The following is a 14,535-nucleotide window of genomic DNA, read 5'->3' as shown; positions in this document are numbered from 1 at the left end:
AAGGATTGTGTACCTGTACTTCACAGACAAAGGCCCTTTCAGCACACAAACCTGTGCCGCCCAATTACACCCAGTTGACCTACGACCTCCTGATACATTTTGAAAGGTGGGAGGAAACCGGAGCACCAGGAGGAAACCCATGCAGACACGAGAAGAATGGAGAAACTCTTTACAGACGGTGTAGGATTCGAACCCTGGTCCTGCCTGCTGGCGCTGTAACGGCACGGCATTAACTGCTATGCCAACTGTGCCACTCCCCAAATTTTTCTCATGTACTTTGCCACAGGGCAATGATAAACAATTCAATGCCGACCAAATTCTGGGCTTGAGCCAGTCCTACCCGCCTGCATTTGGCCACAGCCTCTCCAAATCTTTCCTATCCATGGACCTGTCCGAATGACTTAAACCACGTCATTATCCCCACCTCTACCCCTTCCTCTGGCAGCTCCTTCCACACACCCTCTGTGTGGAAATGATGTCCCTTGGAAACTTTTTAAGTCTTTCCCCTCACCCCTTCCATGCCTGTCCTCCAGTTTTAGACTCCCCTATCAGTGGCTTCACAAGGGTTGGTGTCACCCAGTGCAGTAACTCCTGGAGTCATCCCTCCCCACATGGACCTACACCCGTTCTAAACCATACAGAATGCTTAGTAATGTTTTTTTTAAACTAATCGTAAATCGTAATTCCCATATATCGCTGTAATGACAATGGTAATGTAACCAACAAGATTAAAATTACACCTTTAAACGACAGTATTATATGCACAGCAGCAACAAAAACAACAGCGCTTGCTTGTGGCACGTGAGATGAAACCACGTGATTCGGAGCATCATTGCAACTGAGTAATAACAACAGCTCTGACCGGAGCACGTTAGAAGGTTTAAAAAGTTTTAGCCTTGTTGGTATATTGATGGGCTTACGAGAAATATTTTTGTTGTTGTAACTAACAATAGGGATATTTTTTATTAAAAAATCATAAATTTCTACTGAAACACTGCACAAAATTTTATAGACAGTCATTATGGTGTCACCTAGTGTTGTCCACACCCCCCCACAAGTGACACCAGTGTTCTCTACCCTGGGGAAAAGACCTTTTCTATGTCCCTCCAGATTCCCCTTTTTAGTTTAATTTAAGGATGTTAGCCTCAGATCTCATGGGCCAAAGGGCCCTCCTACACTCCAGAGAGCAAAATCCCAGCCCATCCCCTTTCCCCGTCCCACCTTTTAATTCAGACATCTACCTGTTTTTCCAGATTCCTGACGAAGGGCTCAGACCCGAAACGTTGGTTACCTTTTACTTCCTAAGGATGCTACGAGACCTGCTGACTTTCTCCAGCTTGTTTGTGTGCTGCACTCTTAAAGGCAGCTTCTACTACTTCCAGCGCCTGATGAGGTGTATCCCAGGCTGCTGGGGGAGACAGGGCAGAGATTGCTGGGGCCCTGAAAGAGATTTTTAAAACATCGCTGGCCACAGGATGCTGGGACCAGGCTGTGGGTGCTTCAGGTTGCTGTGTCAGCAGCAGTGTGACATGCCAAGGATAAAAAGGCCTGAACAGAAACACAAACCTCTCCTTTCTTTCCAGCTAGTTGATAGCAGGGAGAGAGAAGGAGAGAGTGAATATGAGGGGTAGGAGGGGGGATGGCAGAGGGATGGGGAAATTAATGGAGAGTGGGAGGGAGAAGGAAGAATGGGGAGAAGGAAAATGGGGGAGGAGAAAGGGGAAAGGATGGAGGGCAGGGGAAGGGGAGAGTGGGGGCAAAGGGAGAGAGGGCGAGATGGTGAGAGGGGAGCGAGAGGGGGAGGGCAGTGGTGAGGGGGGACAGGGCGGTGTGACTGGGCAGCGAGGGGGAGGGACGGGGCAATGAGGGGGGGTGACAGGGACGGAAGCGAGGGGGATGGAGGGACAAGGGTGGACGGGGCAAGAGAAATGAGGGTCGAGGGATGGGGAGAGAGAAGGGGGACGGGGAGAGAGAAGGGGAACGGGGAGAGAGAAGGGGGACGGGGAGAGAGAGGGCAACAAGGGAGGGAGTGGGGGACGCGGAAGGAGTGGGGGACGCGGAAGGAGTGGGGGACGCGGAAGGAGTGGGGGACGCGGAAGGAGTGGGGGACACGGAAGGAGTGGGGGACGCGGAGGAGTGGGGGACGCGGAGGAGTGGGGGACGCGGAGGAGTGGGGGACGCGGAGGAGTGGGGGACAAGGAGGAGTGGGGGACAAGGAGGAGTGGGGGACAAGGAGGGGGAATGGGGGAGAGAGAGGAATGGGGAGGGAGGAAGAGAGGGGGAGGGGGACAGGGGAGAAAGGGGGCAGGGGGGAGCGAGGGGGATGGGGAGAGAGGGGGATGGGGAGAGAGGGGGACAAAGGAAGGTGGGGATGGGGAGAGAGGGGGATGGGGAGAGCGCAGGGGACAGGGGAGAGCGCAGGGGATGGGGAGAGTGCAGGGGATGGGGAGGGTGCACGGAAGGGGTGGCAGGGAGGGCCCGCAAGGCGGACGAGGGGTGCGTGAGGGGCGCACAAGGGGAACAAGCTGGGGTGTGAGGGGGACGTGGGGATGAATGGGGCGTGAGGTGGGTGAAGGCATCTTGAAGAGGAGTGAGGGAGGAATAAGGGGGAGGGGGACAGGGGAGAGAGGGGGCAGGGGGGAGCAAGGGGGATAGGGAGCGAGGGGGATGGGGGAGAGAGGGGGACAAAGGAAGGTGGGGATCGGGAGAGAGGGGGACGGGGAGAGCGCAGGGGACGGGGAGAGGGGGGGGACGGGGAGAGCGCAGGGGATGGGGAGAGTGCAGGGGACGGGGAGGGTGCACGGAAGGGGTGGCAGGGAGGGCCCGCAAGGCGGACGAGGGGTGCGTGAGGGGCGCACAAGGGGAACAAGCTGGGGTGTGAGGGGGACGTGGGGATGAAAGGGGCGTGAGGTGGGTGAAGGCATCTTGAAGAGGAGTGAGGGAGGAATAAGGGGGAGCAAGGGAGGAATGAAAGGGGAGCGAGGAAGAAATGAGGGGGAGCGAGGAAGGAATGGGGGAGTGAGGGAGGAATGAGGGGGAGTGAGGGAGGAATGAGGGGGAGTGAGGGAGGAATGAAGGGAGTGAGGGGGGAGTGTTAGGAGTAAGGGGGAGTGAGAGGAGGATGGAGGGATGAGGGATGTGGGAATGAGGAGGAGCGAGAGGGGGATGTTGGAGTGAGTGGGGGATGATGGGGAGTGAGAGAGGGGGAGTGAGGGGCTGAGGGTGACCACCCGTACCTCCTGTGTGCACTCATGTCCACCGGCTCATCGCCCATGTTCTCTTTGCCGGCTTTGGCAGCGCTCCGCAGCTCAGTCCTGGCCTTCAGGCTGCCGTTCATCTTCTCCTCACCCACCTTCGGGTGCTCGGGCTTGGCCGCCAGGTCCGGGCCCAGCTCGGGCCCCGCCAGATCCTTCCTCTTTAGCAAGGCCAGCATCTTGAGCCGCTCCATCGCTTCGTGCCCTTCCATCTTCAGCCGCTTGGCCACCACATCCTCCTGCTCCTCCGCCCTCTCCAAGCCTCGCTTCAGCAGGTGGAGCCGAAGGGCGTCATCTGTCATCCGATCCATGCTGCTGTGGGGGGAGCAAGGGCACAAGGTGACCTCCACTGCCTTGACTGGTCCTTCGACCCATCTAGTCTCTCCCCATAACCACTGCTCCCTCTAAGCCGTGTGCATGTGTGTACACATACATCTTGCAACCAGTGCACAAAGGAAATTAATGTGTGCACAACCAAACAAAGTAGTTCAAAGTCGAGAATAAAATCTTAACTAAATGCGTTAATTTGTAGAATCAATTCAAGATTCAATTTATTGTCATTGTAATAAAGAGCACTAATTTCACATGGAATTGCTTTTGCCTGCATTAAAGCAGACAGACGCCACTGGCAGGAATTGCTTGAAGCGTATCTTACAGTCAGAGAGAGAGCCCACTCCCCAGAGTCACCAAATGTCCACAGATTCACTTCCTGCATTTACACAGCCTCACAGAATCCAGTCCAAACCAGAGCTCCAGATCTGAACCGACACTGTCAGAGACCCTTCAGCACCTTTGGCACCCCCTTGCATCCCGGTTTCGAATGCTGGTACCTCTTTCGACCAGTCTCCAGGAGCCTGGCGTGAGTCTCCCGACAGCAGCCCACAGCCTCTGTGGGTTCCTCGCCTCAAGTCGCCAGCAGCCCGTGGCATGCAATCAACCGCAGAACCCCCTTCCTGGTTCGCCGCCAAGGTCACTGTCCCCATGGGTCATCTCCTCTGCTTTTCTTTCTCAGACCGGTGCGCCAGTCCTCCGTTCCCCTGGAGTCTGCAACCCCTTGTGGCTGCTGCCAATCAGAGGCGCCAACCATCTTGGGCATAGACCCCCACGGTCGCAGGATTTTTAGATAAAACTTCTGTCAGCTCATCTAACGGACCGTTCAAAGCCTGTGCGGAGCTGACAACAGTTGACTGGGCAGTTGGACCCCGCGGGAGCGCTGCATCTCCGCTCTTCGCTCCCCACAGGTTCGTGGCAGTGCTGGCGTTACAGCTGCACCACCATTTTTCACTTTCTCTATCATACTTGTATTAAAACCTGCCAATACAATTTTATTGGCCACAAGAGACAAGCTGAGCCAAAATTATCTTGAAACAATTTCAAGTTTACATTTGCACAAGCATTCAGTACCCACAGGCTTTTGTCAAGAACAAAAATTGCACAACATAAGATTTTTGCACACACTGATCACTAAAAATAACCCGCCTGAAGATCTACACTGATGTATTGGCAGGTTGGGGGCACCCGTAGACTGGATGAACAATTCCTGATATTCCGTCTCCAACCAAGGCATCAATATCCCTTCTTCTGTTCCCAATTACACCCCACCCCAACACTCTGCCATTCCTGATTATTCCCCATCACACTTTCCCTTCCATTCCCAATTAACTCCCCCACACTCTCCCATTCCCTCATACCCTGACGCTTTTCTTTCTCCCATTCCCTAATACCACTTCACACTCTCTGTTCCCTATTACCCCCACACCCTCTTCTCCCATTCCTATTTATCCCCTCACACACTCCCTTCTCCCTTTCCTGATTACCCCCCATTCTCTCCCTTCTCACATTCCCTAATAGCCCCTACTCTCTATTCCCTATTACCCCCACACCCTCCTCCCATTCCCATTTAACCCCTCACACTCTCCCATTCCCAATTACCCCTCTCGCATTCTCCCTTCTCCCAAATACCCCCCACTCCTCCCTCTAACCTCTTTTCACTGCCCTACACCTCCTCCCCCACTCCCCACCTACACCCTCCCCTCCAGCTCCCCACCCTACAACACCTCCTCATCAGATCACCACTATCCCCTCCCCTTCCCACCACTGCATCCCCTCCAGCGACCCACCACCCCTTGCCGCAGCATCTTTCACAGCCCTCTGTCCTACCTCATCTCCTTCCTCTCTCTCTCTCTCTCTCTCTCTCCCCCTCCCCCCACCCCTCCTGACCCATATCCATCTCCCACCTCCTGATTCAGGGGTTTGCCTGAATTTCAGCATCCAAAAATCATTTCTTACAGTTTTGTAAGTAAATTTGAGGATTATGCGGATGAGGGAGGGGTTAGATAATTGTGTAGTAGGTTTACATCGGTTGGCACAACATCGAGGTGGGAGAAGAAGCCTGGACTGGTGCTGGAATGTTCTGCACCTGAAGAAGGGCTAAGGCCTGAAACATAATCGGCCTCTCGCTCTCCATGGATGCTGCCAGGACCCCACCACTCTGGTGCAAGGGAACTCCACAGTATGGCTATCAGACTCATCATATCAGGGAATACAGAAGTACCTCTGCTTTTTGAAAGTTCGCTTTACGCCTCATGGCTTTTATGAAAGACCTACATTAGTATCTTTTTTCACTAATCCAAAGAAATCTGGAGGATTTTTGATTTTACAAAAAAAGGCAAAAATCAGGCTGTCCGGAGAGCATGGGGCAGTGGGATTAGTGCAGGGACAGAGAGGGTGCTGTCGGGAGAGCGTGGGGCAGTGGGATCAGTGTGGGGTCTGAGAGCAGGCTGTTGAGAGAGTGAGGGACAGTGGGATCAGTGTGGGGACTGAGAGGGCAATATCGGGAGAGTGAGGGACAGTGGGATCAGTGTGGGCACTGAGAGGGCGCTATCAGGAAAGTGAGGGGCAGTGGGATCAGTGTGGGCACTGAGAGCGGGCTGTCGGGAGAGTGAAGGACAGTGGGATCAGTGTGGGGACTGAGAGCGGGCTGTCGGGAGAGTGAAGGACAGTGGGATCAGTGTGGGGACTGAGAGCAGGCTGTCGGGAGAATGAGGGGCAGTGGGATCAGTGTGGGCACTGAGAGGGCGGTATCGGGAAAGTGAGGGGCAGTGGGATCAGTGTGGGCACTGAGAGCGGGCTGTCGAGAGAGTGAAGGAAAGTGGGATCAGTGTGGGCACTGAGAGCGGGCTGTCGAGAGAGTGAAGGACAGTGGGATCAGTGTGGGCTCTGAGAGCAGGCTGTCGGGAGAGTGAAGGACAGTGGGATCAGTGTGGGGACCGAGAGAGCGCTATCGGTAGAGTGAGGGGCAGTGGGATCAGTGTCGGCACTGAGAGCGGGCTGTCGGGAGAGTGAGGGACATTGGGATCAATGTGGGCTAAGAGCGGGCTGTCGGGAGAGTGAGGGGCAATGGGATCAGTGTGGGCACTGAGAGGGCTCTATCGGGAAAGTGGGGCAGTGGGATCAGTGTGGCCACTGAGAGCGGGCTGTCGGTAGAATGAGGGGCAGTGGGATCAGTGTGGGGTCTGAGAGCAGGTTGTCGAGAGAGTGCGGGACATTGGGATCAATGTGGGCTAAGAGCGGGCTGTCGGGAGAGTGAGGGGCAATGGGATCAGTGTGGGCACTGAGAGGGCTCTATCGGGAAAGTGGGGCAGTGGGATCAGTGTGGCCACTGAGAGCGGGCTGTCGGTAGAATGAGGGGCAGTGGGATCAGTGTGGGGTCTGAGAGCAGGTTGTCGAGAGAGTGAGGGACATTGGGATCAATGTGGGCTAAGAGCGGGCTGTCGAGAGAGTGAGGGACAGTGGGATCAGTGTGGGCACTGAGAGCGGGCTGTCGGGAGAGCATGGAGCAGTGGGACTGGGAACACCTAAAAAGGATGTTGCCATATAAGTTAATGGTAATTGCTTCTTCACATAATTCCATTTCGATTTACAAAAGGTTTAATAGGAACGCTCTACTTTTGGATCGTGGCGGGATACCTCTACTGGAGATGTTCACTGTGCGCCTGGTCAGGTTTAGGGGGCCTTGATTTGGGAAAGTTGAGGGCAGCTAAAGGCACCACCACCAGTGTTTGAGGCAATGATATCTAGGAAGCTGGGACTGGGTTGGAGGAGGAGGAATCTGGGTGTCAGCAAGCAAAGGGAGGGAGTGGGGTGTGAGACACCATATGGACTGTAGACATTAACCCCACGCAGACAGTCCACTCTGTGAGCAGCCAGGTTTACCACCAAAACTGAGTGTGAAGATTCGAGGCTCATGGCACTAGACAGGTGTTGCACAATGGGAGATGCTAAACTAAGTGTCTTATCATCTGACTGTACTTGTACAACGAGACGAAACAGTTGATACTCTTTGCTCTGTGATCTGAAATACCTGATTGTTTGGTGGAGACCTTTTTATCGACTATGAGAGTTTACGTGTATCATTGCTGTTGCAGTTTGAGTACCACCGGACGCTAGTACTAAAGTAGCAATGAAAGATGTCAGTGCTGCTGTCAGCAAGCTGCAGGCACTGCATCCAGACGGGGCCTTTATTGTGGTCAGGGGCTTTAATCATTGCAATCTACATACCGTGCTTCCAAGATTTTACCAAAATATATCATGTAACACGAGGGGAAATAAAACTTTAGATCAGGTTTATACAATGTGGCTGATGACACTCTGAGCATCTTTCACTGTTTCTGCTTCACCAGTATCGCCCAGTCATTAAACGTGTAAACTTAGTGACCATGATTAAGATCTGGCTGGAAGGCGCTGACTATGTTCTTCAGCAGCTTTTCAAATTACAGATCGGATCCTGTTCGCTGCCCCTGCTACCACAGATGGTCAGATTGATATTGATACTTGGCCCTTGAGTGCATCAGCAAGTGTGTGGATGGAGCAATATCACAAAAACAAATAGAAATTTTTGCTGACCAGAAACAATTTAGCCTTGAGATCTGCAGCCTGGAAGATTTACAGCTCAGCCAGGGCCAACCTAAGGAAGGGAATCTCTCAGGCTAAGCAAAAGATCGAGGAGCATTTCAGCCCCTCGGACCCCCGGCACATGTGGCATGGCATACAGATCATTACAGACTATAAACCACCTCGTACTGTGCCCCCTTCCAGCTGTGCCTCCCTCTCTGAGGAGCTTAATTATTTCCACGCTCGCTTTGATCGAGAGATCAAGGAGGTCACTTTCAGAGTGGATCCTCCACCTGATGAACTGCCTCCCTTACTTTCCATCTCTGATGTTTGAGCCACCCTAAATGTATGGAAGGCAGCTGGTCCGGATGGCATACCTGGCCGCAGTCTTAGTCTGTGCCGGGGTCTTCATGGACATTTTCAGTCTGTCCCTGGCCCAGGCAGTTGTTCCCATGAGCTTCAAGATTATCACCAGTGTGCCAGTGCTGAAATGTCCCACCGCCAGGAGTCTTAATGACTCCAGTTGCTCTCACCCCATCATTGCCAAGTGCTTTGAGAGACTGGTTTTATCACATTTGAAATTCTGTTTGCCCATTACCCTGGACTCTCATCAGTTTGTCTATCGTATCCACAGGTTGACTGAGGATGCCATTTCCACTGCACTTCCTTCTGCCCTGACCCACTCAGACAGCTACAATTCTTGTGTTAGAATGCCGTTCGTTGACTTGAGTTCGGCATTCAATACTGGGATTCTCTCCAAACAGATCGCCATCCCTCTGTAATTGGTCCTTCGACTTTCTGACTAACAGACCCCAATCTGTTAAGTTTGACAATCTCTTCTCTTCCATTCTCACCCTCGTTCCCCAGAGCTGTGCGCTGAGCCCTCTCCTTTTTACCTCTGACTGCGTAACTGTACATGGTTCTAATTCCATAACCTCGTTCGCAGATGACACCATGGTGGTTGGCCTGACCAAAGAGGATGATGAGACAAGGTCCAGTACCTGGTGTACCTTCAGCAACTTAGCCCTTAACACTCAGAAGACCAAGATCATTGTGGACTTCAGGCATGCCAAAAGCCACACTCATGCCCCTATTTACATCCTTGGAGTTATGGACATGTTATCAAGCTTAAAATTCCTTGGTGTTCACGTTTATGATGACCCCACCTAGTCCCTGAACTCCTCCACCCTGATCCAAAAGGCGCAACAGCCTCTTTATTTTCTGCGGAGCATGAAGAAAGCTCACCTCTGTCCCAGGATCCTGATGGATTTTTACCGCTGTACCATTGAGAGCATATTCACTTATGACAACTGTCCCGGATCCAACTGTAAAGCACTCCAGCAGGTGGTGAAAACTGCCCAGCAGATTATCAGCATCCAATTGCCCACCATTGAGATCATTCAGGAACGCTCCCTGGGCCGGGCGAAGGGCATCATCAAGGATGCATCTCACCCAAACTATGGACTTGTTAACTCTTCTTCCATCTGGTAGGAGCTTTCGCTCTTGAACCAGCAGGCTCAGGAAGAGCTCTTTTTTGCCCCCCCCCCCTCCCACCCTGAGGATGTGACCCTGCTGATCCTTAAATCCCAGCACTGAGTGGTTCTGCACTCACGTTGCACTGTCAGTACTTTTATAATTGTTTGCTTGCTGAATGCATTTGTTTTTATCTGCACGTAGTTTTTTGTATAGAGCACAATTTTTAAAGTTCTGTTTGACGCTAATTGTATTTAATTGGCTTTGTATTTTGACACAATGACAATAAAGTTGTATCTAATCTAAAGTATTCTAAGTGTGGTCCCACCAGAGTTTTGTGCACCTGCAATACGGTGTCCTGACTCTTGATCTCAATCCCTCAGTCCGTGAATGTAAGCATACCAAACTCCCTCGGCGTCACCCTGCCCACCATCTTCAGGAAGCGGTGACCTTGCTCCACAAGGTCTCTCTGCAGATCAATGTTCCTGAGGTCCCAGCCATTTATTCTACACATCCCATCAGAATTTGACCTCCCAACATGCATTACCTCACTCCCGTCAAGATTAGATCCCACCTGTCCCTGCCCTACCCCATTTCCCAGCTGATCTATCGCCCACTGTAACCTCAGACAACAAAGGGTCTTTGACTGCACCAACTTTTGTGTTTTACACATGTATATTACCCAGCACCGATCCCTGCTGCACACCACAGAACCAGAGTATATTACAGCAAACAGGCTCTTCAGCCCTTCTAGTCTGTGCTGAACTAATATTCTGCCTAGTCCCACTGACCTGCACCCAGTCCATAGCCCTCCATACCACTCCCATCCATGTACCTGTCCAAACTTGTCTTAAACACTACACATTGACAGTTAAACAAGAAACTCTGCAGACACTGGGGTCAAGTGCAACACCCAAACACGCTGGGGAAACTCAGCAGGTCACATAACGTGCACAGGAAGTAGAAGGCGGTCGACATTCGGGCCTTAGCCCTTCGTCGGAAATGTGGAAAGAAGTTAGACTCAGAATAAAAAGGAGCGGGACAGGTCAACAGGTAAGAAGAAACATGTTGGTACTGGAGGGGGGTGGGGGAGGGGGTGGAAGAGAGACCAGAGGGATAACCAGAAGGCTCCCTCAGCACCTACTCCTGCGACTGCAAGAAGAGCTATAATTGTGCCCATACCTACTCAACAAACTAATCCTTCTCTCCCCAATCTGTGTAAAAAAAAACACCCCTCCCCAAAACTTTCCTCCACTCACCTCTGGTATTGGCTATTGTCACTCCAGGATAAAAGTGCTGGTTGTCTGCCCTATCTCAGCCCCTCATTGCAGAGAGTACTTTTTCAATGTTAAACAAGTTGCATAATACAGTAAAACCCTTAGTATCCATCACTGAAGGGATCGGTAGATGCCAGATGAGCAAATTTTCCCGGTTGCTTGAGGTTACGTGTTGTGTGATTGACGAACTAACAGAGAGGTGCGCCAATTTTAAACTTCTGTATTTTTTTTTAACCTGCTTATTTTCTACAATTTCTTTTGGCAAGTTGTTTGAATTCTGGATAACAGGGTTTTTTTTTTACTGTATAATGGTTCAATGGGTAAGGTTCTTCCGTGAGCAGTATAACAGGTGATCTTTCGTACAGCTGTACAAAGTATCAGAGCAGAGAGTAGAGGAAGATCACAGTGCAAGGTAACAGACAGTACGTGCTGTGGGGGTCACTCAGGAGCATGATGGTGCAGGGACGAGCCTGCCGGCGCCCTGGGCCGGTCACTTTCTGCAGGTGCAGCCTGGCCCATTCAAAGCAAGCATGGACCATGGGTAGGTCACCGGCCTGCCCTGTGGCCCATCTTTGCCTTATGCTCTACGGCATCACAAAAGCCCCTGCCGCAGTCACCGGCGCCAGTGATGTGCTTGTGGGAGGTCCCATGTGGCCTCTTGCCTTCCCTGGTGGCCTTGTAAAGACAGTACTCTGAACCTCAGATCTCCTGAGAAACAGGCCCTTCAGCCCATCTAGTCCATGCCAACCCTATTTTCATGCCTCATCCCACTGAGCGTACCTCTCCTATTCATGTACCTATCCAAATTTTTCTCATGTCAATTGGGAGCCCACATTCATCACCTCAACTGGCAGCTCATTCCACATAAAGGAGTTCTCCCAAACATTTCTGCATTCACCCTTGACCCATGCCCTCCGGTTCTTCTCTCACCCAACCTCAGTGGAAAAAGCCTGTTTGTATTTACTCTATCTAGACTCATCATTATTTTGTATCCCACTGTCAAATCTCCCCTCATTCTTCTACCCTCCAGGGAATAAAGTCCTAACCTGTTTAGCCTTTCCCTGTAGCTCAGCTCCAGGCCCGAAACGTTGGTTAGACCATACTTGCATGGAGGTTGCATTACCTGCTGAGTTTCTCAAGCATGTTTGAGTATTGCACTAGGCTCCAGCATCTTCAGACTTTCTTGTTTAAATTCACTTTCATTTGAGAAATTTAATTTAGAGTTAATTAATTTAATGCAGCCGAGAAATCAACCCATCAAATCTGTGCTGGACCATTTGCATGAACAGGCCCTTCCAGCCCACTAGCAGCCCGCACCAGACACAGGGAGAACATACAAACTCCTTACAGACTGCACCAGATAGGGATCCGGGTCACTGGCGATGCAATAGCCCTGTGCTGAAAATTCCAAGTAATGTCATGGATCTGTGGAACTCACTACTGCACACAGCAGTGGAAGCCAGATCACTGGGAGTATTTAAACAAGAAACAGACAAGTATCTCATTAGTGAGGACATAAATCTTCATCCGCGAAGCCAAGCCAAAGAAGAAGGGATATGGGGAAAAGGCCGGAAATTGGAACTGGTTCCGCCCATGCCCCCAGACGGGTCCCTCCAGCATCTCAGTGTTTGTTCTGGAGGTTCATGTGTTTGCAGTCTGTGGATTTCACGTCATCATGGGAGAACCCCCCCCCACCCCCAACCCCGGGCGTGCTCACTTTCAGCCGCTACCTTTGGGCAGAAGGCTCAGAAACCTGACAGAGGAGTGGAAACAGGGAAAACTGGTGGATGCTGTGCACGAATGCGCCGGAGAAACTCGGCAGGTCATGTGCCATCTGTGGGGAAAATACGGGTGGTCAGTGTGATGGGCCCAAGCCCTTCATCAAGAATAAACCACACTGTTGACTGCCTTTTCTTTCCTCCGGACGCTGCGTGATTTGCTGGGTTTCACTAGCGTGTTTGCATGCCAGCCTCAGAAGCCTGGAGTCCAGCCCCTCTGGGTTCGTGGACCATTTTCATCCTCCAGACCTGGACCTCCCTGTTCTATCCCGACCCAAATACCAGCACCTGGTCCAGACAAAAATCCATCTGTATGATGGGCGTGGCACATTATTTGCACTACCAGTCAACCATGAATATTTTTCGTTTCCTTTCATATCACTGGGCAATGAAGATTTTGCTTCCTGTGTGTCATGTCATGCACGCGGCGGGGCAGCCGGCCAAAATGGCGCTGTCGGGTGTTTCCTCCCGACCTCGGCACCAGGCTTAGAAGCGACCTACGTGACACCCCAGTGATGTCAGGGCCCCCCAGCGCGGTTCTCAGCCAGGTCCGGGCTGGGAATATAAGACCAGCCAGGCAGCCTGCAATAAATTAGTTTTGCTCACTGAACTCAACCCATCTAGTTGTGCGATCCTTCAGTTAGCAGTGTAGTCACCGCTAAAATTTGTGACCCCGACAGGTTCAAACGTCTTTGAACTCGACATGAACGACCCTTCAATCAACGCAATAGCCATCAAGCTTCCTGACTTCTGGGTTCAGGAGCTAGAGACCTGGAGCGCAGTTTCACCTCCGCCAGATTTCATTGGATTCGACCAAGTTTTACAATGTGATCAGCTCATGGGCGATCACACCAACTGTCCACTCTTCAAGCGCATCTTCCTTGACCATCTGCCTGAAGACATCCGGCCGTTACTGTCCCAAGAGAGCTTTGTCGACCCTAGGAAGGTAGCTCAAAAGGCTCAGGAGCTGATCGAACAATTCCCAGAGGTCTCAGCACTCCAGCAGGTTACGAGTCAAGGGCATGATCACGCCAAGCCTTCCTCTAGCGCTGCGGTGGAACATCCGGCCCCTGCAGGGACCTCAAAGTGCATAGCCAGAAGCAAGCCATCCACTTCGGGCCTCTGTTTCTTCCACCAGCGCTGGGGAGCCCAGGCTTGGAAGTGTCGTCAGCCCTGCTCGTTCCAGGGAAATGAGCAGGCTGGCCACTGTTAAAGGCTGCGGCGGCTGGCCAAGAACACAGCCTTCTCTACCTGCAGGATTCAGTCAGCGGCCGACGCTTTCTCGTCGACACCGGGGCCCAGATCAGCCTCATCCCGGCCACAGCCATCGAGTCCCGAAACCGGCCTTGAGGACCACCCCTCTGTGCAGCCAATTCGATGGAGATCCGAACATATGGAGACAAGACCGTCCACTTCCAGATCGGCCAGCAGAAGTTCTCGTGGAGGTTCACCGTTTCATCCCTCCCAACCGTCATCCTGGGTGTCGACTTCCTCCTCACCCACAGACTCTTGGTTGACATTCGAGGTAGGCGACTGGTAGATCCCCGTATCTTCCAATCCGTTCACCTCAATGCCTCCCGCACAGAACAGCCGCAGATGGCCATGGTCAGCATGCCCAAGGATGAGTTTCAGTGTATCCTGGACGAGTTCCTGACCCTCCTCAAGCCATAGTTTTCTGCCGCCTCACCACGCCACAGGGTGTTTCATTACATCCCCACCCAAGGCCCGCCGGTCCAAGCCAAGGCACTCCGGCTCCCGCTGGATAAGCTCCAGATAATGAAGGAAGAGTTCTCGCATCTGCAGGAGCTGGGGATCAATCGACGCTCCGACAGTCTTTGGGCCTCACCACTCCACCTGGTC

At 52.3% G+C, this 14,535-nt stretch overlaps 1 protein-coding gene across 11 annotated transcripts in view; it reads right to left on the bottom strand.

The window, feature by feature from the left end:
• The window catches only part of gatad2b (GATA zinc finger domain containing 2B), a 100,685-nt gene that overhangs the window by 35,081 nt on the left and 51,069 nt on the right, over nt 1-14,535 (bottom strand). For 8 of the 11 annotated variants that reach the window (XM_069940324.1, XM_069940323.1, XM_069940317.1 and 5 more), the window contains one exon: nt 3,237-3,569. In XM_069940324.1, coding sequence (XP_069796425.1) covers nt 3,237-3,565 — 329 coding nt within the window. In that variant the 5' untranslated portion in view covers nt 3,566-3,569. The remainder of the gene's footprint in view (nt 1-3,236; nt 3,570-14,535) is intronic. The other 3 variants (XM_069940325.1, XM_069940326.1, XM_069940319.1) reach the window with 1 other exon arrangement.

The sequence above is a fragment of the Narcine bancroftii genome, chromosome 5, assembly GCF_036971445.1.
Source record: "Narcine bancroftii isolate sNarBan1 chromosome 5, sNarBan1.hap1, whole genome shotgun sequence".
Taxonomy (NCBI): Eukaryota; Metazoa; Chordata; class Chondrichthyes; order Torpediniformes; family Narcinidae; genus Narcine; species Narcine bancroftii.
The sequence above is the reverse complement of the archived record's forward strand: the minus strand, read 5'-3'. Positions and strand labels throughout refer to the sequence as shown.